The sequence below is a fragment of the Girardinichthys multiradiatus genome, chromosome 17, assembly GCF_021462225.1.
Source record: "Girardinichthys multiradiatus isolate DD_20200921_A chromosome 17, DD_fGirMul_XY1, whole genome shotgun sequence".
NCBI classification, from domain to species: domain Eukaryota; kingdom Metazoa; phylum Chordata; class Actinopteri; order Cyprinodontiformes; family Goodeidae; genus Girardinichthys; species Girardinichthys multiradiatus.
The window spans coordinates 20,574,465-20,602,460 of NC_061809.1; the positions used below are offsets into that span (position 1 = coordinate 20,574,465).

Sequence of the window (27,996 nt, forward strand, 5' to 3'; positions counted from 1 at the left end):
AAACATCAGCGTGCTTAACTGTCCACCCCCCTAATGTCGATACTTTGTACAGCCACCTTTTGTGGCAATTACAGCTGCAAATGGCTTTGGATAAGTCTATGAGCTTGCCACATCTTGCCACTTGGATTTATGTCCATTCCTCAAGGCAAAACTGCTCCAGCACCTTGATGTTGGATGGTTTTCTCTTCAAGTCAAACAACAGATTCTCAATTTGATTGGGGCTTTCTCTGGGCCGTTCCAACACATTTAAATGTTTCCAGTGTTGCTTCAGGTCATTGTCCTGCTGGAAGTTGAACATCCATCCCATTCTCAAATCACGGACAGACTTGCTCAATAATATCTCTGTAATTGGCACCATCCATCTTTCCCTCAACTCGGACCAGTTTCCCAGTCGCTGCTGCTGAAAAATATCCCCACAGCATGACGCTGCCAACACCATGTTTCACTGTGGGGACAGTGTTTTCTGGATTATGGGATGTGTTGGCTTTGCCCCAGACATGGCATTTTCCTTGATAGCTGAAAAGTTCAATTTTAGTCTCATCTGACCAGATCACCTTCCTCCATACATTTGGGGAGTCGCCCACATGCACTCCAAACGTGCCTTCTTATTTTTAACACTAAATTATGTATTTTGTTCTGTCCACGTGTCCATAAAGCTCAGTTTTGTGGAGTGCTTGGAGTGCAGCTTATTGTGGTTCTATGAGCATATAATGCATTCTCTTCTGTGGAACTCTGCTGCCTCTCTGATTAATGTTTTCCTTGCCCGGTCTGTGAGTTTTGGTGGTTGGTCCTCTCTTGGCAGATTTGTTGTGGTACCATGTGCTTTCCATTTAAAGATGATTTGATGGTGCTCAGGCAGAAACATCAAAGATTTGAGTATTGTTTTATAACCCCACCCTGACTTGTACTTCTCAACAACTTTGTCCCTAACTTGTTTGGAGAGCTCCTTGGTCTGCATGGTGTGATGGTTCTTGCTTTGTGGTGTTGCAGCCTCTGGGGCTGTTCAGGAAAGGTGTGTTTATACTGACAGATTTCACTAATTATGTGTCTTTTGAAGGTAATTGGTTGCACCAGAGCTTTTTAAGAGCTTCACGGAAACGGTGGTGGATAAGCACTTGCCAGTTTTAATTTTCCTTTTCATTATGTTGTAAGCAGTATATTTTTCTAATTTCACTTCACCAACTTAGACTATTTTGTGCCGATCAATCACATAAAAATATAATTAGAAATGTTTAAATTACAGGTTGAAATGTAACAAAATAGGTAAAAATCCAAGAGGGGTGAATACTTTTGAAGGCACTTTACATCTCAAATGGATCTCCCACAATCACACACAATAATGCTCTCCTCTTGCTGCACCATTATAACCACTGTGATCCACATATATCCCTTGGTTACGACAAAACCCTTAAAGACAGTCATAAAAAAGTATGTACCAATACTTAACATGAATGACATTATTAACCTCAGTCCTCGCCATGCATTAACCATGTGAATGCATTTTTTTCTGAAAAACAACAGCACTAAATTATGCAAAAAGAAGCGGGGAACCTGGATGCGTACTGTTGAGATGTTAATCCTTCATGCAGGTCACATGGATGCGGGCAGAAGCACCTGTTCTCTTAACGCAGCACTTTTTTATGTTAATGGCCAGTTCAAGCATTCCACACCCCCAACTTGCTTTCAGAGCGCAACACCTTTAACTGAGCCAGCATCTGCAGGGACACCGGTCACTGTAACTCTTTTCCTTCATCTTGTGGGTCCATTCTCTCTGCTGACATGATCTGGACTACTGTGTTCCTCGGCGGGTTGTGCGTCTTCCACTTTGCTCTGACTCTCAGAGCCGAGATCAGCAACAGCCCCTGGGGGAGGACGGTGACTCTCAGCCGGAGCCAAACGCCCCCACGCCACCGGAGGGACACCAGCACCTCCACGGGCACCTCGACCCCTTCTCGAGGTCCTGCCTTCACCTCCTGCTGGCTCCCCCTCACCCCGACAGAGCACAAGATTCTGGATGATAACACACAGGAGGTGAGAGTATGCTGCTCTGAAGCTAAAATGAGTCACCTGTTAATAAGTAATTAAGATGTATTTGAGACTGGAACTATACACATAGAGGCTGATTAATGACATTTTTGATTTAGAATTAAAAACCAGATGAAAGTAGTTTATGTAAATTTCTATGTAAATGAGTTTGAACCGTTCTGTCATCTTTTTCTCCTAGACAGGGTTTAATGGTGATGATGGCTCCTATGTGATTCTCACATGGGTGGGTGATGAGACAGGAGTGAGTATTTTATTTGCTCTTTGTGTTCAAACGCTTCTTTTTATTTTAAAACAGAAAGTTGCTGTTATCAGTCAAAAAAATAATCTCTCTAGATTTATAGAACATTTTTGTGTGGTTTGCACTAGCAAAAAACACTGGGCCGACATAAAATAAACACTAAAGAAACAGTCCAAATTAAGTCAACCATGAACAGCAAAGTAAATAAATAAATAAAACCATTGCAGAGAAGGAAACACAATAATTAAATAGAAACGTTTTAAAAGACATTCTAAAACAATAACTAAACATATATACATATATTTATGTAATGATACAAAGCATTTTCTTATTATTTGATATAATGATAAGTATAATATAGTCAGAAAAATATAAAAACATCTAAAGTTCTAAATAATAAATTGATAAGTAAAAAACAATTGAATTAAAAAAATACAATCTAAATGACTGAGAAATAATAATTATTTGGTAAAGGACATACTGAATAGATACCTTTTTTGAGAAATGTTCATCAGATAATTAAATGTTGTCTATGTAACATTGTGAAACTTAAACTTTAATTAAATATAATGCTTCAATGTTGAACTTGATCTGAAATTGCTGTGTGAGATGCTTTCCATAGGAAACAAATTTTTATGTTTGTTTGAACAAAAAAAGGTTGGAGCTTATTTTTATTGTGAATTGAGGAGAAACATTTTCATGAGTTCAAGGTTAATATTGAGAACTGCCCCACTCACACAGTGTTCTCCATTTATCAGGTGATCCTGGTGCTGTCAACAATCAGTGGTCCACTCAATGCTTACCTAGCAGGAGGCTCGTCTCGACTTTACCGAAGGTGAGGCGAGATTTAACCTGCACATTTATCCTGCCTCGCACAGAGTTTTAATGAGTTTCCTTTTTATATTTCAACAGCACTGATTATGGCAAGTCCTTTCATGACATCTCCCACTGCATCAACCACACCTTCATCAAGGAAGAGTTTGGAGTCAGTGTTGGACCAGGGAGCTCAGTAAGTTCATAGTTTAGTTATCAGTTTGCATGATTGAAGAGAGTGGTGCTTAACATGGGGGTTGCTGCATTGAACCTATAGCCTCCACCATCGTTTCGGTTGACAACAATCTAAGGATTGGGACAGGGCGGAAGAAACTGTTTGAGGTTCTTAGGGGAGTCAAACTGAAACAGTTTCAGTAGCTTAAGAGTGTTGCATGAGGTTGAGGATGTGTTGCTACACAAACAGTGTGATGACACCTTCCCTGTTGTCTAATCAACTCTACCCATGTCTTCTGTTCCCACACATCCAGTCAGTGTTGCTGAAATCTTCTTTCAACGATTATCCTTCAGACCAAAAAGGTCCATTTTGCTCTCAACTGACCAGAGCCCATGCTTCCATGTGATTTCTGTAACTGCATATGTGCAGTGCCACTCCTCTGTGAAAACCAGATTTGTGGAGTGTACAGTACATAATACTTTTTCTGTCAAAAGATTCTCCCACCTGTGCTATGGATATTTGTTGCTCCTCCAGAGTTAATATAGGTCTCTTGGCTGGTTTTCTGTATATTGCACTGGATTTTCTTCGGGGTACTGGAGTAAAGGGGTGAATATAAACACGTCACACTTAATGGATTTCTATATGACAAAAACGTCCCTTTCATGTCATAACTATGTACAACTTGTTGGTTGATCAAACAAAATTCCCAGAAATATATTGAAGTATGTAGTTATGACAATATTTGTAAAGCTTAAGCATTGTGAATATTGTTGTGAAGCTCTGTATGCACGATAGCTGATCCAACGCATGTCAGTTCTAAACCCATTTTCATTGCAGGTGATACTTACTGCAGACACACATATAGTGGACAACCCAGGAGGGATCATCTTCACGTCTATGGACGCTGGAGCAACTTTTAAGTTCATCCAGCTGCCCTTTCACCTGGCTCAGCCCATTACCTACCACTTCTTTAACCCTGACTACTTGGTGGCCCTCAGCATAGATGTAAATGTTTTAAATGTTCAGTTCCCTGCTCATGTTTTTCATCTGATGTTTCCTACGCTTGGTTTAAAATTATCTGCTGACACACAGTCAACATGTGAGGTACACATATCAAAGACACACCTTAGAGAAAAAGCAAACACTGCTCTGTTTCCTGACTTGCAGGGCGGTCTTTGGCTCTCTATGGACTTTGGCGCCAAATGGACAAAAGTTCACGATGGAGTGCATTCTTTCTCATGGTGAGGAAAACTGAAAATTGTGTTACTTAATGTAGATTACCTAATGGCTAAGATAAAAGATCATTACACAGCATCTAACAATTAGAAAAGAATGCTTTGCAGGATGTCGTACTCTAATGAAAAGGAGTACCCTGTAAAATTATTATTAACAAGAATCTTGTGACATTCTGTCTTTTTGTGTAATGTTTGTAACTTCCTATTTCCATCAGGGGAGCCGGCATAAATTTGTTCTTCAGCTGCAGCCGGGTTGATGCAGGTAGGAAGCAAGAAAGTTTGAAAAAGGAAGTCACAAATCAATATTTTAAAATGCATTTTGTTAGTTTTGTATAGCAAATGCAGATGGTATTTCTGGTTCAGAAAGAACCTTGAAGGCTTTAAGAAGTGGTTTGGTCAAATTAAACTAGTGTTATATAGAAAAGGATGGGGAGACTGAGCTGGTAGGGTGACACAGAGATTTTAAAATTCTTGCACTGTGAACAGCGAAATAAATTAATAAAGCGTTGCAACTCAAGAAAAGGTGCCTGAATACAATAAATAAATTAGTCATTAAAGAATAAAGATTCATAATAATTTGAATGAAATTAAAAAAACCACATTTATATACAGTATAGATCAAAAGTTTGGACACACCTTCTCATTCAAAGTGTTTTCTTTATTTTCATGACTATGAATATTGTAGCTTCACACTGAAGGCATCAAAACTATAAATTAACACATGTGGAATTATATACTGAACAAAAAAGTGTGAAACAACTGAAAATATGTCTTATATTCTAGGTTCTTCAAAGTAGCCATCTTTTGCTTTGATTACTGCTCCACACACTCTTGGCATTCTGTTGATGAGCTTCAAGAGGTAGTCACCTGAAATGGTTTTCCAACAGTCTTGAAGGAGTTCCCAGAGATGCTTAGCACTTGTTGGCCCTTTTGCCTTCACTCTGTGATCCAGCTCACCCCAAACAATCTTGATTGGGTTCAGGTCCGGTGACTGTGGAGGCCAGGTCATCCCCATCACTCTCCTTCTTGGTCAAATAGCCCTTACACAGCCTGGAGGTGTATTTGGGCTCATTGTCCTGTTGAAAAATAAATGATGGTCCAACTAAACGCAAACCGGATGGAATAGCATGCCGCTGCAAGACACTGTGGTAGCCATGCTGGTTCATTATGCCTTCAATTTTGAATAAATCCCCAACAGTGTCACCAGCAAAGCACCCCCACACCATCACACCTCCTCCTCCATGCTTCACGGTGGGAACCAGGCATGTAGAGTCCATCCGTTCACCTCTTCTGCACCGCACAAAGACACGGTGGTTGGAACCAAAGATCTCAAACTTGGACTCATCAGACCAAAGCACAGATTTCCACTAGTCTAATGTCCATTCCTTGTGATCTTTAGCCCAAACAAGTCTCTTCTGCTTGTTGCCTGTCCTCAGCAGTGGTTTCCTAGCAGCTATTTTACCATGAAGGCCTGATTCACACAGTCTCCTCTTAACAGTTGTTCTAGAGATGTGTCTGCTGCTAGAACTCTGTGTGGCATTGACCTGTTCTCTAATCTGAGCTGCTGTTAACCTGCGATTTCTGAGGCTGGTGACTCGGATGAACTTATCGTCCGCAGCAGAGGTGACTCTTGGTCTTCATTTCCTTGGGCGGTCCTCATGTGAGCCAGTTTCTTTGTAGCACTTGATGGTTTTTGCGACTGCACTTGGGGACACTTTCAAAGTTTTCCCAATTGTTCGGACTCACTGACCTTCAAGACTGTTGGAAAACCATTTCAGGTGACTACCTCTTGAAGCTCATCAACAGAATGCCAAGAGTGCGCGGAGCAGTAATCAAAGCCAAAGGTGGCTACTTTGAAGAACCTAGAATATAAGACATATTTTCAGTTGTTTCACACTTTTCTGTTCAGGATATAATTCCACATGTGTTAATTCATAGTTTTGATGCCTTCAGTGTGAAGCTACAATATTCATAGTCATGAAAATAAAGACAACTCTTTGAATGAGAAGGTGTGTCCAAACTTTTGGTCTGTACTGTAGTTAAAATGTGTCAAAAATTTATTAAAATTTGCAATGCTGTTTTAATATTTATATTTATTATTTACTCATATTATTCCCACTTCCTGAGGTACTGTTTACCGTATGATAAGAATTTAAACTGTCACTGTGCCTTGTTAAATAGACCCTTACATTATACTGGTTAGGTCTACTTCAAGGCACTTTCAGACCAATCACAGCAGCAATGCTATTCACAACCACTGACTACTAGTTATCTTTCTGGGCAATAGTTTAATAAAATAGAAAAACAAACAAACCCAAAAACAATAAAATAAATCATAGGATTCTAACTATTCAGCAATTAAATAAATACTGACATATTTATTAAATAGTTTTATATTTAATAAATTTTTATTCAGTGATTTTCCCATTTATTTCTATTTTAAAACTGTGGTGCCACTGCATTTTTTCACCAAATAACAATGTAGCTTGGATGGAATATTTCGTATTTCATCTAAATTCTTTTAATATATGTTGAAAACCACATGTCTTGTTGGACAAAAATCCTCACGGTTCATAACTACCATGATTGGAAAAAGGTTTAGGTAACATTTAAACTGTGGGCCAAATAAGTTTTCTTTTCTTTTGTCTAAATAAATGTTTTATTAGTGCAAACATAAAATAATGTCAAAGGTGACTGACTTATAAAAAGACAAAATCTATTTATGATGAGTTCAGACTTCTGATTTTGCATGCTTTTATTCCTCTCTTATTAGTTGAAGCAGAAGAAAGAGGGGATTTAGCGCTGAAGAGGACAAAGGATCTGGGGAAGACCTTCACCATAATTCATGAGGACATCTTCAGTTTTGGCTACATAGGAGCTTTTCTCTTCTTCTCTGTTATGGAAGACCCGGTAAGACGAGAGGACACAGTTATCCTGCATTACCAAAATAATACAAATATCTTCCCATGGTATATTTTAAATGACATCCTGTTTTGTTTTCAGAGGTCTCCGCGTGTCATGTATTTTTCATCAGACCAAGGAGACACCTTCAGTCAGGCCGTTCTGCCTTCTGCTTCCACAGAGCAGGTAAGAAGACCAGACATGTTTGTATTAGTTGCTGTGGGATTTACAGATCATGAGTTTTTGAAAGCTGTATACGCAAATACAGGTCCTTCTCAAAATATTAGCATATTGTGATAAAGTTCATTATTTTCCATAATGTAATGATGAAAATTTAACATTCATATATTTTAGATTCATTGCACACTAACTGAAATATTTCAGGTCTTTTATTGTCTTAATACGGATGATTTTGGCATACAGCTCATGAAAACCCAAAATTCCTATCTCACAAAATTAGCATATCATTAAAAGGGTCTCTAAACGAGCTATGAACCTAATCATCTGAATCAACGAGTTAACTCTAAACACCTGCAAAAGATTCCTGAGGCCTTTAAAACTCCCAGCCTGGTTCATCACTCAAAACCCCAATCATGGGTAAGACTGCCGACCTGACTGCTGTCCAGAAGGCCACTATTGACACCCTCAAGCAAGAGGGTAAGACACAGAAAGACATTTCTGAACGAATAGGCTGTTCCCAGAGTGCTGTATCAAGGCACCTCAGTGGGAAGTCTGTGGGAAGGAAAAAGTGTGGCAGAAAACGCTGCACAACGAGAAGAGGTGACCGGACCCTGAGGAAGATTGTGGAGAAGGGCCGATTCCAGACCTTGGGGGACCTGCGGAAGCAGTGGACTGAGTCTGGAGTAGAAACATCCAGAGCCACCGTGCACAGGCGTGTGCAGGAAATGGGCTACAGGTGCCGCATTCCCCAGGTCAAGCCACTTTTGAACCAGAAACAGCGGCAGAAGCGCCTGATCTGGGCTACAGAGAAGCAGCACTGGACTGTTGCTCAGTGGTCCAAAGTACTTTTTTCGGATGAAAGCAAATTCTGCATGTCATTCGGAAATCAAGGTGCCAGAGTCTGGAGGAAGACTGGGGAGAAGGAAATGCCAAAATGCCAGAAGTCCAGTGTCAAGTACCCACAGTCAGTGATGGTCTGGGGTGCCGTGTCAGCTGCTGGTGTTGGTCCACTGTGTTTTATCAAGGGCAGGGTCAATGCAGCTAGCTATCAGGAGATTTTGGAGCACTTCATGCTTCCATCTGCTGAAAAGCTTTATGGAGATGAAGATTTCATTTTTCATTTTTCAGCACGACCTGGCACCTGCTCACAGTGCCAAAACCACTGGTAAATGGTTTACTGACCATGGTATCACCTTGCTCAATTGGCCTGCCAACTCTCCTGACCTGAACCCCATAGATAATCTGTGGGATATTGTGAAGAGAACGTTGAGAGACTCAAGACCCAACACTCTGGATGAGCTAAAGGCCGCTATCGAAGCATCCTGGGCCTCCAGAAGACCTCAGCAGTGCCACAGGCTGATTGCCTCCATGCCACGCCGCATTGAAGCAGTCATTTCTGCAAAAGGATTCCCGACCAAGTATTGAGTGCATAACTGTACATGATTATTTGCTGCCTTTGGTTTAGTCAGAGTCAGTTTGCAGTGTACATGCTGATTGACTTCAAGATTATGAACATTCCACATCTTAAGACCATATTCGGTTTTGTGCTGTTCCTGATATCCGGTAGCTAAGTCCACTCTTGTAGAGTTCTTGTCACTGGCCAAATAGTTCAATCTATGTCTCCAATGACCATTAAATTTTTTCTCCAGAGGACATTTAGCTTGTCCATGCAGGCAACTGCAGATTTCAATTGCGTCTGAAGGTGCCAACTTGGTAGGCACCCTTTAGATATGTGTTCATGTTAAACTGGCTTTACAGTAAAAAAAAAATGACACAGGTGTTCCAGCAGTTTCCAGACTTGTTTAGCCTTGGTGTAGGTGTTTCCTGAGTTGTAGTTGACAGTCATAGATATTCAAAGTTTTTCTGCTTACCCATTCATGATGAATGAAAAGCTGTCATTCTAAAGCATTTTCCTAAATCCGGGTTATACTAATACATTTTAAAAGTCCTACCTGCTTTGGTCTCTTATGACATTATTTAGAGAGGATAGCTGAAGTAACATCAAGATTGGAAACGTTGCCTTTTTCCAGCACTCCCTGAATACACACCTACCCAATGAAACTCCGGCATTCACATCATGTTGACACCGCAAACACAAACTTGTCTCAAAATGATTAGACTGTGTTTATGAAGGAGATTCAATTAGTCATCAAAAAGAAAAAAAAATCAGCAATTCTAGATGTTCTCACCCTCATACTGTCTCTGCCTTAATTTATGCATGTGTTTGCAGTTTTACTCCATCTTGGACGGCGATGAGGACATGCTCTTCATGCATGTGGACAACCCAGGAGGTATCAAACAAATACACATGCTGAGTTTATCTCCTCATCTGTGTTTTTTTTCAATAAGGAGATAGAAAGCATGCCCACAAATACTTAAACATGCCTGACTTATTTGCATTTGCAAATATATCTAATGCACTTGAGAATTTAAAGCTTTCTCAACTACTTTTGTTTGGTGGAAAAGTTGGCAAGAATGGCTGAACTGGTTTTACTGGTTCTGTGATGCTGACAAGTCATCTACCTCATTTCTAAATCGTGCATGCAACTCCATTTTTTTATTATGTCCTCCTCTCCTTCTATTTCCTTCCTTTTTTCCCTTCACCTATATTTATTTCACCCAGTCAAGCTTTTCTGAATGTTTTTTTTTAAATCAAAATAACCTATATATCTGCTCCAGTTGGTGCTCTAATGTCATCTTAGTGGGACCTTTGAACTGCGGAGATAAATAGGGGAGGCTATCTATTTTTGGCTGCAGAGAAGGACAACTAGGCTGTGCTGCTAAAGCTGACGATCTAGTCTGTGGCTCAGGGTGTAACACAAGCAACACACATACATTTCATGATGTCCATCACGTCTCTCAGCTGTCTTTGTCCTTCAAGCTTTTGGCAGACACGTCTGTAAGATTCACACCCATAAAATAGGATTGATGACTTAGCTGTTGATGGTTGTCCTCCAAGTCTTGTGTTAGTGAGTTATTGCCTCCTCTCTTTTTCGTATAACTTCTGCACAAAATGTCACGCCTACCATTTTAACAAAGGACTTCCAACATTATGAGGTCATACCCACCACTTGACATTCCTGTTATAGTGTAATTTGCTTGGTTTCACTCCAGATACCTTCTTTGGTACTATGTACACATCTGATGACCGTGGAATACTGTTCTCCAAGTCACTGGAGCGGCATCTGTTTGATGGACATAGGAAGAGCGATTTCACCAACATCACCTCTCTGAGAGGAGTTTACCTGACTAATAAACTAGATTTTGGTAAGTTTCTCTATCTGTTCATGCAGACAAATACTCAAAGTCTTATTGAACATTCAATAAAAAGTACACCCTCTTGCAGCTTGAATGTTGTACAAATTCAAATTTTACATAAAACATAATTTGGTCCTCATTTGATCCTAAACTTGGCTAAATACAACCATCAATAATTACCTTATGTGATACTTTAAGAGGGTAATTTATGTTTGATAATGAATGAAGTTCAAATCTGTCTCAAAAGTATGCAAAAACAATTGTCCAGGCAGGGTAGGCAGCGTCTGTCAAAAACAAGACAGCATAGCGCTAATGTTAACTGTATCACAAACGAGACAGTGGATAGTGGAACCAGAGGTGGAGCATTGTGTTAAATACTTGTTGAAATAAATTATAGTTGCCTGAATTATCATCAGAAGTCCTCTTTTCAACTTTTATTGAAAATATCCCCAAAAAGGTATGAAGCCTTTAAGCCTTTATTCACTGAGCAGCTAGCTAAGTTGTCTAGATGCACTTTATTTTTAATCAGAATCAGAATCAGCTTTATTGCCATTTATCGTGCATACAAACAAGGAATTTGACTCCGGTACACTTTGCTCTTTTGTTCTGTTTTTGCATTACAGAATATACATATTTACAATGTACAATATACACATATCTAATAGAAAAGGTGCATTTGCAACATCTGTATGCTGTTGTTTTGTACTCTATTGAATGTTCAACAGAGAAACAGTCTGGGGGAAGAAACTGTCTCTGTAGCGGCGGCCTGAAGGTAAAACTCTAAACAGTTTATGTGCAGGGTGTGTGGGGTCTGCAGAGATTTTGGCAGCTCTTTTCCTGACCCTAGACCTGTATAAGTCCTGGATGGAGGGAAGGTCAGCCCTGATTATTCTCTCTGCAGTCCTGATTATTCGTGGCAGTCTGGACCTGTCCTGTTTTGTGGATGAGCCAAACCACACTGAGATGGATGAAGACAGGACAGATTGAATGATGGCAGTGTAGAAGATGACCAACAGCTCCTGTGGAAGGTTGAACTTCTTGAGTTGCCTCAGGAAGTACAGTCTCTGCTGGGCCTTTTTCCGAACAGTGTCTATGTGTGAAGACCATCTCAGGTCCTCAGAGATGGTGGTTCCTAAGAACCTGAAGTGGTCCACGGCCGATACAGTGTTGTTGAGGATGGTGAGGGGGGTGTATGGGGGTGGTGTTCTCCGAACGTCCACCACCATTTCCACAGTCTTGAGTGGGTTCAGTTCAAGGGAGTTCTAACCGCACCAGTGTACCAGCCAATCCACCTGCTGTCTCTATGCAGACTCATCACCGTCCTGGATCAGTCCAATGACAGTGGTGTCGTCTGCAAACTTAAGGAGTTTCACGGACGAGTCCGATGAGGTGCAGTCATTTGTGTACAGAGAGAAGAGGAGTGGGGATAGAACACACCCCTGGGGGGCACCAGTACTTATTGATCTGGATCGAGAGAAGATGCTCCCCAGTCTCATCTGCTGCTGTCGGTCCGTCAGGAAGCTGTTGATCCACTGACATTTAACCTAGTTAGAACCACATAGGATTGATGTATTTAAAATATTTATAGCTTTTGTTAGCTCTATGTTTTAGCCATTTACATAATTAGAATTATTCATTAATAATGAATTAATTTATCATCATGTATTCCAAATGAATTAGTTTTAATTAAATTAGTCTCAGAGTTCACCACTGTGAATTTACCTAAATAAAATTTGGAAAAAACAACCTGGTTGTTTCTATTTGCAGTCACCTCAGTTTTAACAATAAAACATTAAATGTTATGAAGTTCATTTTAATGTTTCAATTATAAATGAGTCACATCATCTTGATTTGTCTTGGTTTAAGATGAGTAAATTTAAATCATGCAGGTTTAATGCATAAATCCTACCAATTGAACATAATCATTAATTATAGTTGTTAGGTATTAATTAGTCAATTCAGAGGCAAGAACAATACAGAGTCAGATTTACTTGCAGCAAGGGTAGGTCACACTCTGCAGTGCAGACTACAAAGTGTTAGCACCCCTCTCTCTTTATTTATACATGCTGGTTCACACACAGTTCAACAAACATTCAGGGTGTGTGTGTGTGTGTGGGGGGGGGGTCAGAAAGGTTAGGGTTCATGTGTCTTGATTTTAAACAAATAGGGAATGAGGACTTGGTACCAGTCCCTAGATGTTGCTGATAAAAGCATAACTCACTCCTCTCCCCATCTCCCTTTCTGTGGCATGTAGGAGGGAAAAGCACTTAGAGCAGACATGAGTGATAAACAATACAAAAGTTTTCAAACCCTAACAATAGTATAGGATCATGACTCAGGTTTGTTATCAAAATATATTCCTTATTTGTGGCATATCTTGAACTTTCAGCTAGTTTAATTTATTGGCACCAGGATAAAATTTTCAGTCCATTAAATCCCCCATAATTCTGCAAGCAAAACTAATTATTTGAAGAAGTTTTAACTATTTCATTAACATTTTAATTCTAAAACACATAAATCTAAATTTCATGCTTTATCCTCACTCAATCATTTTATAAACATGCATTTTATCGCACTTATCACAACAAGCCCTCTTTATTATTCTCACTTTTCTTTCTAACAATGTTGAACTCAGGAAGGGAGGGGTGAGCGTTTCCATGTAAGTTAAGGTGTGTTCAAACCTGGTAGGTGGGCGGAGCCAGGCGGAACCAACCTCTGATAGGCTGTCTATAGGTGGGCTGTGGGCAGTCCCCATGGTTCTGTCCTTCCAACCCGTCTTAGTGGACCTTAGACCGCAGAACTGTTAACATCAACTTACATAAAAAACACGCTGCTTCTTAGGAGTTAAGAAGCTTTCCTGAAAACTGAAGGTTTTAATCAGTCTGGGATTAGAAAACATTATTCTAATCATGAATTATTATAGCATGCAACATATGAACAAACACTCATACATAGATATCTTGTGGTTTGTTTAGATACAGCTTTGCAAACTGAAGCTGTCCTGTTTTGGTGCATTCTCTTGTAGTGCCATTTCAGTGCTTCCAAGCAAGCTATACTTATCCATTGTTTTTCTAATTATAGTGTATTGAGCACTACCGGTTCACAAGATACTTGTAGCTTTTCAAAGTTGTTGGTGAAGTCTGGCAGTTGGCTTGACTGTTTTCCACTTGTGAATAATTTTTGAGGTAGAAAAATAGACTCCAAATAGTTTGCAACACGTGGACGGCAGTAGTTCTTTAAGATTGTTGCTAGTTTTTCGTTTCAAGGTTGCTGATTCATTCATTTTTCACCAAAATTCTCCAAACAAGACAACTGACAAATCTTCTCTTTTTATAGAGCTGTTCATGGTTTCCCATAATCCTTTAATCAATACATTTGATCAGAAACATCTGGCTAAAACTTACTCTCATATTACAATAGAGTACTTTTGTTAACACAGTGAGGTACAATATATCTTGCATTATTATTCATCTGAGTTTGTTATAATTCAATTTTAAGAGCTAAACATGTAACTGAACTAAAAGATGCTTTCTTTTTTACAGAACTAAAATCACCTAAAAGTTACTATTAGTTATTTTAGGTAAACACAAAGACATGGTTATTGGTTAATCCAAGTTGCCCCTGTTGCAGATAAACAATATCTAAAAGGGATAAGAAACAGGAACAATTACACCAAAGACCTGAAATGGGACCTATTAGTTTCATCATCCTTAAGTGGCTCTGAAAGAATTGGTGCCAGTTGTCTGGCTAAACAATCATTTTAGGTGTAGAAACACACTCGTATCCCCAAAAGGTGTGATCCTTGTGCTTTTTTCAAGACAAAACTAACCTGTCGAATTTAGCAGCACTTTTAAATATACAAGGCCCAAATAAAAAAAACATTGTTTGAGTAAAAAACTCAGGGATCTTAGTAGAAAAAATGGTTAAGATCACTTTAAAAGATTTTAGGAAAGTTTAACTCCGTAAAAGAAAAAATTTAAAAAGTGTGTTGGTTTATCAATCTATTAATTAGATTACGCAGACAAAAGAAGTCATACCTGCAATAATAAAACCCTTCCATTTACCAAAGGTAGCAGTAAACCAGTCAGACAAAGAATCAGCAACGGAGCCAGGGTGCATAATCCATCCAGGGCTCTGGTTACTGAACCATCAGGACCTGTTATTTGGAATAAAAGTAAAACATAAAGGACCAAACATGGCACAAACACCTCCCTTTTCAGCTAATAACATGTCTAAAGCCATTCTGGTTTGCCAAGACATAAGAGAACTGGAGGATAATTGGTCAGTTACGCCGACCATTACATCTCTAGTGATGTTTGCTAAGCGCTGCATATTGTAGTGGACATAATTAATGCGATCAACGTTTTTGTTAGGAGTAATCCGAAGAAATATTGATTCAAACCCATTGACTATAGGATTGGCTAACTTATACTCATCTGGAACACCACGTGGGAGAGCAGGAGTAGTGAAACGTTGTGGTCTGGCTGATGAACAGGCAATACACTCTGTCATGTTAGTGCTTTTAGCATAAATGTTATCCATTCTAACCAGGTGTTTTTGTCAGAAAATCCAGTTTCAGCTTGTAACATTACTTCAGTTGCTGAGACATTTAAGTAAGTGACCAATGCTTGAGGAGGTGTGGTTGGGCTAGGAGAAGGGCTAACACCAGTAATATCTAGAACTTCATTAGGACGTTTAGGTTGATCCACAAACTGAATTCGAAACAATCCCAGTGGGTCTCTTCCAGAGACATCAGCTCCTAAAACCAAAACAAGTTCATTAAGTTCTGCATGATTAACAGTAGGCCAGGGATTCTTCCACATTTCTCTTACCAGGGGATTATATCTAGTGGTGTCAGCTTGTTGGGTAGATTTGTCTCTAATCAAACTGATGTGTTGCCACAGGGCCTGTGGAACATAGTTAGAGTTCGGGTTGATAGAACCTTTTGGATTTGAGTTCCAGTACACATAAGTCCAGTCCGGACACCATTTTCCAATTGCTAGCCTCCCAGGTGTGCGGACTCAAATGTACACATCTGCATTCTGAAACCAACTGTCATAACCTCTGCGGGGGACCACATCACAGAAGTCAATCCTTGCTGCCACTGTGGTAGTCTTAGGGTTACCTTTACGGTTACTTGTATCAGTTGTTCTGATGTGGAGACAGCTCTGTCAGACCTGATAAGCTTTGATAAAAAAAAAAAAAACATGGAAAGAATAAACCAACATAACAGTGATGAAGACAGAGAACAAACATGCAAAAAGTCCATCTTCTGTACATCTTCAATTTAGGAGAATTGAGGTAGATAAAAGACATCTTCTTCTCATCCGTGATCTTATTTAAAGCAAACGTTGCACTGCCCAAGGGATTATTATGCCCATTGTAAAAACAGTGTTCTTCACCCACCTCTTCAATCACTCTCTAGTGATTAGCTTACAGTTCTTTGGCTTGTGGTGGGCCGTTGTCCTTCATGGGGTGATCTCCTTTCTTTACATCCTGTGATGGTTGGAGCAGGCCTACTGCTCTAGCCCGTTGGCTTGGACCGACGTCCTTCAGGAGTGGAATCATCTGGTGGATTAGGAAGCCGTCTGCGGTAAGCAGCCACTGTTCGAGCCACCAGCAGCACCTTGGAATGAACTCTGTTTGCGTTCGGACCTTCGATGTCTCTTCCTTGCCTGGTCCAATAACCCTTGCTGCAGTTGGTGTAATCTGACTGCATCCTGCTAATGGCAGACAGCGCACCTAGATAGAAGGCTCGATATACGGTTGCAAACAAACTTCTACAGTAATAGCTGTTTTCAGTGGCCTTCAACAGTTCTAGAATAAATAAACTATTCCCAGGACCATTGTCCAAGGTATAATCCCACATGCGTAACTCAGTTTGCATCATGTTAAAGCTCAAAAATCTTCAAATAGGGATATTTACTTTGATAAGTAAGACTGGTCCATTCTGATTCTGCATTTTATCCACTGTATCACTTGGCGATGTCAAACTTTAGATCTGCTGCCGTCTGAACTCCTTTATTTCCAACAGTTGGTTCAGTAACTGAAGGTTAAAATAATTTTGTTTGTATTTTTACCTTTTCCATTAAGCAGAAACTACTTTAATAATTACATGGATCTTCATTGAAAAATTTCCAGCAAGGGAGAATTAATCTTTTGACTAATTTAGAGGAATTAACCCCGTACATTCAGACAGGTTCTCAGGATGAGGCCTTGGGGAGCTGGGCACCAGTTTTATAAACAAAACACAGAGTGTAATTTTCTCTCACAATGTCACTAAGTCCTCACTGGAGATATGAGCAACCTTCCCCATAGTTACAGTACTGCTCCCACACGTGCTAAAACTTTTGTAACCCAGTGTTTCATTTTTTTTTTTTATTAAGGCTGACATCCCCTCTTTGCACGCATGGTTCAACCCATTAGTCAATTTAGCATTTGTCTTTTGTCTTCAATGATTGAAAAAAATGTTTTAGCAACCAAGACCACATTAAATATAATTTAAAGAAATTAAGAATCTATTTCCTTCTTGCCAATAGATTGCTCCTCAAAAGGTTCATTTTGTACATTAATATAAAGGTCTATTTCCCCTATTAGACTGTTTATTTTATCATTTCGTTAGCTTCAGTTTGTGTAGGTAATGTGGCATTTTCCTTTAAATTTCAGTCCAAGTCATGCATATAATTTTAACCTAGTTAGAACCACATAGGATTGATGTATTTAAAATATTTATAGCTTTTGTTAGCTCTATGTTTTAGCCATTTACATAATTAGAATTATTCATTAATCATGAATTAATTTATCATCATGTATTCCAAATGAATTAGTTTTAATTAAATTAGTCTCAGAGTTCACCACTGTGAATTTACCTAAATAAAATTTGGAAAAAACAACCTGGTTGTTTCTATTTGCAGTCACCTCAGTTTTAACAATAAAACATTAAATGTTATGAAGTTCATTTTAATGTTTCAATTATAAATGAGTCACATCATCTTGATTTGTCTTGGTTTAAGATGAGTAAATTTAAATCATGCAGGTTTAATGCATAAATCCTACCAATTGAACATAATCATTAATTATAGTTGTTAGGTATTAATTAGTCAATTCAGAGGCAAGAACAATACAGAGTCAGATTTACTTGCAGCAAGGGTAGGTCACACTCTGCAGTGCAGACTACAAAGTGTTAGCACCCCTCTCTCTTTATTTATACATGCTGGTTCACACACAGTTCAACAAACATTCAGGGTGTGTGTGTGTGTGTGTGTGTGGGGTCAGAAAGGTTAGGGTTCATGTGTCTTGATTTTAAACAAAGAGGGAATGAGGACTTGGTACCAGTCCCTAGATGTTGCTGATAAAAGCATAACTCACTCCTCTCCCCATCTCCCTTTCTGTGGCATGTAGGAGGGAAAAGCACTTAGAGCAGACATGAGTGATAAACAATACAAAAGTTTTCAAACCCTAACAATAGTATAGGATCATGACTCAGGTTTGTTATCAAAATATATTCCGTCTTAGTGGACCTTAGACCGCAGAACTGTTAACATCAACTTACATCAAAAACACGCTGCTTCTTAGGAGTTAAGAAGCTTTCCTGAAAACTGAAGGTTTTAATCAGTCTGGGATTAGAAAACATTATTCTAATCATGAATTATTATAGCATGCAACATATGAACAAACACTCATACATTCCAATGAAACAAAGACAAACATCACAGACAGAGACACAGTTGGCCAAAATTTTTTTGTTTTCCCAATCAAATTGTAAATATCAAATTTAATAAATGTTTTAATTATATCAAATCTACTCAGTGACTTAATGAAGCTTCAGGAATTTAAAGAAATGTTCAGCAATCTCTTTTCAAAAATGTTTTTCTTAGGATATCTCCAGATGGTTTGATTGATAATCATCAGGATCCTGTTTAAAGATAAGTGCACACAATTCAAAGAGATCTCAAATCATTTCGAAGCACAGCAGCAGTCTTCTCTGAAATGAATCCAAATGGTTTGCTGCTGAAACTCTTTGTTAATTCTTCATACTTTAAACATTGTAATGACAGCAGAGTTGCTGTTAAATTTCTCTTTGTGTTAAGTTTTAATTTGATCACAGCTGTATTTCAGAATTTCTCTGCTCAGGTTAAATGGAGACAATTATTTTTTGGCCGGCATTGACATTTTATGGTTATACCCAAACACTAAACAAACACAAACACTGCAGTGTTAAAACTTAAACAGAAAAATTAACAATTAAGTTTAATCCCCAACTAGATTTTATTTCATTATAGCACTTCAAAAGACATAATTGGACATAATTTTCCTTAAATCAGGGTTATTAAAGTTTGAAAGTTGGGGAAGAAAATTATTCTCAGGACCCCTCTGTTATAATTCAAATGCTAGAAAATGTTCCATTATTTGAAATATCGGTAATTTGAAATTATCTTTTGTACTAATTTGAATTTTGTTTGGTACTCCTAGGTAGTGAAGGATTTAATTATTATTTTACTCTATAAGTCCCCAAAAATGAAATCTTTATTTGAACATTTTCAAACTCATCCAAGTTGTCATGAAATCAAACATTTCTCCCTGGGGAGGAGACTGGAGTTTGAGCCGCTCTTCCTGTTTAATTTTAAAAGAGGGGCCTTTATTTATCCCTAAAATAAAGGACTTTACTTGCCTTTATGCCCCATAAAGGTCTTTCCTAGGATTTTAATTCCTGAACCCTAATCACTTCTGCCTTTATTCTGTTATAAAGGACTTTAGTCACTATGAGTTTTAATTTCCTGAATCCTAGCCCTGGCAACCTTCAGCCTCAATCTGTGATCCCCAAAGTAGAAACCTAATTTGAGTATTAATAGATTTTAAATCCAGAACCCATCATTGGCTTGGATCTTTTATTTAATAAGTGTAGTATTTTGTGTTGTTTTTTTTATTTGAATGTACTCTATTCAGTTAAATGGCATACCTTTATTGATTTATTTAAATTTTCTTCACTGACCCACAATCTATGGCTCACGGGCCTCAAATGTCCAGGAACCACAGGTTGAGGACCACTGCTTTAAACACTGATGCCAGCTTTCTGCAGAGATTAAAGAAAATGGATTAAATACCTTAAATACTTTCAGACTAAAGGGTTTATTATTTCTGGCATCAACAATAACAGATTTAGGAGTTTCAATTACTAGCTCACAGCTCTAAATTAGCCCCATGTCATATTTTCTTTTAACCCAGAGTTCATAAGGAGCTTCAGATATTATTATAAAACAACACAGATCTCTTTTGGATTAAAGGAAAAGCATGCTTCAGAATCTGGTACTGTGGTGGGAAATAGTTCCACAGTTTCTGGAAGAAGGCCTTTCTAAGCAGAGTCTTTAAAGAACATGATAGAGTTTGTGTGGTACCACTTGTCTAATTCGATTCTTTCTTACCTTCAGAACCAAAAATACAACTTTCCATTCTCATTTTACAGATTTTTGCCAGGGAAGATGTGTTTAACTGAACCCATTACTCTGAAACATTTTGCTGTTGGGGTGTTAGAGAAAATAACAAGTGTGTTTACATTCCAATGCAACACAGAAGTGATTAGATTTTCTTTCTTTTCCCAGAGGAGAAAATGCAGAACCAAGATTATATATGAGGTACAGTGTAAGTCAGCAGGCTTCATAAAATCAGAAGAGTGGGAAAATCAGCTAATCTAACCTCTTCCCAGCAGCTGCTGTAAAAACAATGAATTTGCACCATCCATTCAAGCTTCAGTTAACGCTTGTGGACAAAGCTGTACCCCACAGGAAGTACTGTGTCAGACTGTACGGAGACCCTCTGCAGTAAAACTAACCCTATTCTCAGAGGTCTCCACCCGTTAGATTAACGGGGTACACTCTGACAACAGGAAACGATACCTGAAGGAGAGTCCATCAGGTGTTACACATGTGATGGTCTTTAAAATGCTCCTCCTTGGGATCTGTCCTGAGGCTGACATAGAAAGCACATGGTTACCGCTGAGTTTTGGAGGTGTTTAAAATTCCTCTTTCTTTTAAGGACTTTTAGTAGCAATATTTGACCCTGAATCTACCATGATGAGAGGGAGAACTTGTTTCTCTTAAACAATTACTTTATGACCCTTTTGGAAAAAAATCTTTTTAATACAGGAATAATATTTAACCTCTTGTTACGTCTGTCAACGTCAAAACCACATCAGCTGCAGTTAATAAGCTTTCTTCATTACAGAAAAAAAGAAAAGATATTTGCAAATGTGTGTGTTTTTGTACGTTATCCCCATCAGTTTCTTGACTGCTCCAGAGTCGGACTGTTGTGGCACAGTCCCCTATCAGTCTAAAAACCCTAGCCCTCCCCTGGCCTGTTGGTGGACATTTGCTCTTTCCTTGTCAACTTTAACTTCTTCAGGAGGGAGGGAAAACTTTGCTCCAGCCTGTTTCTCCTCTGTCTGCATAAGATGTGTTCTCAAGATGAGTCCAGTGTAATGCTCTTCTGGCTCTGGCAAACAGCATGGATTGTTGCCCATCTCAGTGGGTTTTGGGCTTTTTACCAGACTTCTTGTGAGTTTTGTTCTGGTGGAAACTCTCACGCTGTCATCTGCAGCAGGCAGGCAGGCTTGCAGGACCTCTCCCTTTCAGGTCATGTTGAAGAAGCGTCTCTGGTGGAGTGAAGCCCGTGGGGAGGGCAGGTGTCAAATGTCCAGGGAGCACTCAAATCCCCATGTGTATGTGTGTGTGTATGTGTGTAAGAGGCAGAGAAAAAGGTTTAGTACATAGTTCAGATTTTGCACAAACAGAAGTATTGTCAGTCAGTCAGTTAGTTTTTCACATGCCTGTCATCCATTGTCCTTTTTTTTCCTATTTTTCTTTTTTGTTGCTTCCTCAGTCTTTTTTAATATTGTAGAGCTGCAAAGGTTTTAACCCATATATTGATGCACTTGGTGCGTTGTGGTCCATATTTTTTCATACGTTTCTCCCTGGGGAGGAGGAGGTAATCCCTTAGAAATGAACTGCTGTCCCATACTGACAGCCTTGCCACACCCTTACTTACTGGTAAATGGGGGAATATTCATTTAAAACCTGCAGACGTCTCCACAAGAGTTTAGAGCTTTCTGGCACCCTAATTGCCTTCCCCCTAACTTACTGGTTAGGGGAGCCTCACTCAACCGTACAGGGAGGGGTCTCTACTGGTGAATTACTGTACACCCGCGCGCAGCTTGGCATCAACCGCGTCAGCGAGGTCTGTACACCTTGCTTCTGTTCCAAGGCGGGAAAAATCCCAGATCCACGTTGTCCCCAGTAGAAAACTGTTATTTTTAATCTTTTAGTTAAAATTTAAGAAGTCATTATTATTAGCCCTTTTATTATTTTCTCTATTTCTGCTTTTTTTTTAATATTTTGCAATTTAATTTATAGGCCTTTGGTTATAATTATCAAACTATTTAGCAAATTAATATTGATGATAATTAATTAAATTATGCTGATTCATTGTTTCTCATCGTCTCTGGAAGAAAACAAATTTGGCTCTTTTGGATTCTAGTGCTGAGTCTCCAAGAACACCAAGTCAGCAGTCCTCCACCCCTTAACACTAAAAGGGTTTGAGGCAGGGAAGCTCTTCCCAGGTTGATCAGACACTCCTGCTGATGTCCTCGGAAGAACCCAGTCAAGGAATCCCATCCTTGTCGCCATTTGTTGTTGAAAAATTTGTTTTTACCAAGACAGAGACCGATGATTGTCACTCAGAATCAGCTTTATTTTAATCTTGCAAGAGAGGATTTTACAGCATTGGAGATGTGCTCAGTAGTGCTGCCAAATCATTCTGACCAGACAAAGCAAAAGTTCTCCTAGAAGCTACAACAGTTTTCAAGGTGCCTCTCATGAGACCTATTGTCCTAGACATAATCGTAACAGTGTGGCATACATATTATCTCACAAAGCTGCAAGCAGAAGGCTGAGAAACCATTACTCTAAGACTAAACAAAGAAGAATGGAACAACTCTGAGGGGTTCTAATACTTTAGTCAGTTCCTGTAGAGTATCAAAGAGCACATCAAACAAGGCACAAAACATTTCCATAACAATACACAATGGAATTTTAAAGCAGCTTGTGACCTTTTCATTTCTGTGCTCCTAGATTAAAAATTAAAAACCAAATCCTGACCTGAGTTCTCTGTTTTATTGCAGATGGCCGAATCAGATCCGTCATTTCCTTCAACAGAGGTGGAACTTGGAGGCAACTGAAGAAACCAGAGAATGTTAATTGTGCAGACAATGCCAAGCGTGTATGTTAATTAGAAGACCAAAAAAAAGGCTTTATTCTTTAAAGTTTAATTTCTAACTCTGCTTTTGATGCCTATTTTTAACAGTGTAACCTACATATTCATGGAGAACACAGTCGTAATAACAAAGTAGTTCCAATGCTTGCCCTGTCTGAGCCATCTGCCATTGGTCTCGTCATTGCTCATGGTAATTTAACAGTGTTGTACCCCCTTTATTTTAAATATTATTAGAAAATCTAATTATTATCTCTTTCTCCAACAGGCACCGTGGGTAATTCTCTCTCATCATCGCAGCACCCAGATGTCTTTGTTTCCTCAGATGGGGGTTATAACTGGATAGGGACCCTTAGGGGTCCTCACCACTACAGCATACTGGACTCTGGGGCTCTCATAGTGGCTGTGGAGGCCCACCATGAAGGACAAGTCAAGACCATCAAGTAATTAAAGAAATTACTGTAAGCTTCAGTATTAGTTATGTTTAAAAATGATGAGTTTAAACTGTGCCACTGACATCCCTGATCAGATTCTCAACTGATGAAGGCCAGTGCTGGAAGTCATATAACTTCACCGAGCAGCCCTTCTTCTTCGCAGGCTTGGCCTCTGAGCCAGGCACCAAGGCCATGAATGTCAGCGTGTGGGGTTTCAGGCCAGAGGAAGATGGCCAGCCAATGTGGGTGGCCGTCACTATCGACTTCCAGAGCCTCATTACCAGAGAATGTAAGTCAAGGATGACAATAATACCCCTAATATCACATATAATAGGTGTGCTTTCAGCTAAACATCTAGCCTAGTATTTCTAGGATATGCTGCCACATAGTGGTAGGTGGGTAAAGTTTTTTTTTTATGTGAAGGGAGTCTTTGAACTCATGCTTTTAAAAAATGCAACAAATATTCAATATAATACAAGTACAACAACCATCTTAAGAATTATAGTCCTGTAATGGGCTAATTTGGGCAAGTACTCTTTTAACAGGATTTTGGTATGTTTGCAGTGCACATAAACGATGCAGCTGTAAAGAATGAATTTATTTTAAGGCTTTTTACACATATTTACCATGTTGTCAGTAAATGATGCTATATGTGTGTTGAGATCCTGCATCAGCCATAACATTCATGCTAAGTGTGGTTTCCTCCTCACTTTTTAATTTATCAAAATGGCTCATAAAATACTTCTAACTCCAAATTTAAGACCTTTTCATGTATTTTCCTTTAACGCCTATTTTAAAATTTACATATTGACTTTTACCATTTTGAATTTAACAGAAACAATAAACCATTGCTGTCATAAGGGGGATTTTGCTTATTATACATGTTTTGATGAATGCAACTGATAGTTACACATTTATTAGTTTTTATTTCATTTCTTGTTAGGTAATAACAAGGACTATGAAGAGTGGCTGGCTCATTCTACAGAAAAAGGGGACTCAAAGAGAAATGGCTGTGTCCTTGGTATGAAGGAGACCTATAGGAGGTTGAAGAAGCAGTCTGTGTGCAGAAATGGGCGAAACTTTGTTGTCACCAAAAAACAAATCCCCTGTCCATGCACCAGAGAGGACTACGTATGGTATGTCAAATTGTTTATACTCTCTTAATAAAATTATAAACATTTCATACTCTAAAAATGCCTAAATACTTGAAATAGCTTCACCAAAAATGGAATCTCGGTCTGGGTCTGTTTAAGGGGAGGGTTGTGTTGTCTTGCAGGCATTTTTGTGAACCTCTTATTGTATTTGAAAACAGTGACTATGGTTACTATCGTCATGTGAACACCTCGGCGTGTGTGAGGCAGCCAAATACTCCAAATAAAACCTTTGAGACGTGTCTGAATGGAGAGGAGGATGAACTTCTGACAGCAGGGTAATGATCAAAATTAAATACATTAAATTGAAGACCTTCATGTCTTTTTCATGCACACTTAGGTCCAACTCTTCTGTGCTCCACAGAAATATTCACACCCCTTCAATTATTCCACTTATTTTTACATTACAATCACAAACTCAAACATGCTTATTGGGATTTTTAAGTTACAGACCAACAGAAAGGGGAAAATACTATATATATATATATTTTTGAAAAAAAGAAAAAGTGTGGGACTTGTATTTACCTCTGTTACTTTATGCCTAAACAAAATCTGGTATAAACCGTTGTCTTCAGAAGTTGCTTAATTAATAAATTACATCTCTCTGTAATTTTATCTCAGTACAAATGCAGCTGTTTTGCAGACTTCAGGGGTTTCTTAGAGGACATTAGTGAACAAACAACATTATAAAGAGCAGTGAGCACAGCAGGCTGGTCAGAGAAAAGTTGTAGAAAAGTATAAAGCACAGTTAAGTCAATGTTCAATTTATTTTTCAAATAAAGATATGACAAAATTTCAAACCAGACAAGATATGACTTAATTTTAAACTGGGAAGGAGAAGATTTTGAGAGAAGCAGGCAAGAGACCCATCGTAACTGCTGGTGTCCATAGCTTAGGTGGGAGAAACTATCAATAGAGAGAAAAGTGGCAAAAAAAAAGCTATTGTTTAAAAAGAACCATAAGAAGTCCTGTTTTCAGCTTGCCTTGAGCAATGTAGAGGACACAGCAAACATGTCAAAAACAGGGCTTGGGTCAGATAAGGACAGAACTGAACTGTTTGGTCTACATGCAAAACATAATGTGTTGTGGAAAACAAGCAGCAGATCCAAGCATATTCATGTGTTAGAATGTTCCAGTCAAAGCCCAGGCCTGAATATAATCAAGGATTTGTGGCAGGACTTGAAAATAGATGTTTAAAGATGCTCTCCATCCAATTTAAACAATTTTTGAGCCAACATACCAGTTTCTAGACAGGCAAAGCTGGTTGAGAGATACCCCAAAAGACTCCCATCTGTAACTGCAGCAAAAGATGGTACTACAAAAAGTATTGGCTCAAAGGGGTGTTTACGAATGCATGCCACACTTTTCAGATCTTCCTGAAACATTTTGAATAGAATGTAATATTTGTCTTCCATTTTACAATTATGTGCTTTTTTTTTTTTCTATCATGTAAAATCCTAATAGATTACAATGAAGTTTGTGCTTGTTATGTGACAAAACATAGAACATGTTTCCAAGACACTGTATTCCCAAACTGTTTGCAGGTACCGAAAAGTCCCAAGTAACAAGTGTGAAGGTGGGTTCACTCCTCAGGATGTGGTGCAGACAGTCATCCGACCATGCGGAGTTAAACCCAGCCCTGGCCCTTCTGCCAAGTCCACATCTTCAGTTACACACTTTGATACACCAGTGAGAATGATTTTGTTTTGAACTATTTTCCGTTTGTTTGGTCTTCTATTCCTATTGTTCAGTATTCCCTAATATGTTTTCCAGAAAGAAAGGCTTGTCCTGATCCTGGTGTCTGCAGGCGCAGCAGTTATTGTCCTGCTGGCTATCTTCTCTGCAGTCCTTGCTGTCAGGAAACAGGTTTATAGAACCAGGTGAGTCAGACATACACAACTGCAACATGCATCATGCACTTATTGAGTACTAACAGATTACTGTGGTTTCTGCAGGATGCCAGCATATCGCTTCTCTAACTTACGCATCCAGGATGATAATAATGGCATCTCAGCCGACCTGGAGAGTGGTGCCAGCAGCAACGGCACAGCCTACCAGCACGACTCAGACGTGGTAAGAGTACTTCAGGAGAGCTTTAGGACATTTTCTCTTAATTTCATACACTTGTATATTATTGATGATCTCATTTTCACATGCGTACTAATGCCCCTATGCTCTTGTTTTGCCAGGATCTTCTTGAATGACACATGACTAAAATTCAAGAAAATGCTAACGATTGAAATCAGTCGCACAGAAAAAATACTGCTCCAACTATGAATGAAAAGACATGAAAATAATAACTGTTAACTTATTAAGTTAAACTATTTTGTGCCTTATGTGTGTATGTTTTTTTTTTTTTATTTGTACAGTATTTTTCTACCTTATTTTATTTACTTTTTTGCAAATAGTTCAGCTTTTAAATGTAAATACCCTGAAAAAAATATTGACTGTTCTTTATGTCTGTACCTTTTTGGTGTGTTTAATGTTTTAAAAATATTTTTGCTTGCATGTGGTGTTCTCCAACACAAAAAAATGAAACATCCCAAACATTAATGCGTTGAATCTGCCAAGAAGGTCAGTAGGGGGCAGTGTGATATGCTCTGTCTTTCTCAAAAGAAGTGAAGAAAAATGCAGGAAGTTGGTGGAGACAAAGAGTTTGTTTGACAGATGTGTCACTCGTATAGGATTACTCTAAAGAGAAACTTAATTTGGATTGAAATTTTTCAATGGGATTTACCTTTTCGAGTCATTGGATAAAACATTTTGAATAATATACAAAATAACTCGTTTTATTTTAAATTTGTATTTACTTCGATTACTGTTCTTGCAGAGAACGTATATTGTTTTTAAGTTTTGATACAAAGTTACAACTTTTTATTTGTATATATTATAACTGCATGTTTAAAGTAATTAATTGGGGGGCTAAAGAGAATTATACTTGTGAAGCTGCTGCTTAACTGGCTTTAATGTAGAATTATGATGGACCTCTTATTTATTTTTCATACACTTAACATGTTTTACATCTTTGCTGAATCAGTTAAACATAGTTAAAAATAAATGTTTTTCCTGTCAAAGTAACCAGTATGTAAGGTTTTCTCTGCTTGTTGAATAGGTAGTTTCATGTCTGGATGAACTATTTATTGCTCACTTTGTAAGAATTTACTTGTCGGATGTTTTGCATCAGCTTTACAAATGACATATAGAAAGAATAAAGAAACAAAAAGCAAGTATCACTTTTGATTTTGGAAGAGACTGAATATACTGTAAGGAACCAGCCAAAAATAATACTTTCACTAACTTCTCA

At 38.6% G+C, this 27,996-nt stretch overlaps 1 protein-coding gene across 1 annotated transcript; it reads left to right on the forward strand.

Moving 5' to 3' along the window:
- The first annotated feature begins 1,606 nt into the window (after positions 1-1,606).
- On the forward strand, positions 1,607-27,919 carry si:dkey-159a18.1 (sortilin). The gene is made up of 21 exons (XM_047390222.1): positions 1,607-2,031; positions 2,225-2,287; positions 3,043-3,119; positions 3,197-3,293; positions 4,110-4,277; positions 4,440-4,513; positions 4,723-4,769; positions 7,281-7,417; positions 7,511-7,594; positions 9,819-9,879; positions 10,703-10,855; positions 23,019-23,116; positions 23,201-23,300; positions 23,376-23,550; positions 23,637-23,830; positions 24,485-24,677; positions 24,854-24,970; positions 26,237-26,381; positions 26,466-26,572; positions 26,648-26,765; positions 26,882-27,919. Exons 1-21 carry the CDS (start codon positions 1,780-1,782, stop codon positions 26,894-26,896), a joined length of 2,475 nt encoding a protein of 824 aa, XP_047246178.1. The 5' UTR covers positions 1,607-1,779; the 3' UTR covers positions 26,897-27,919.
- The last annotated feature ends 77 nt before the right edge of the window (positions 27,920-27,996 follow it).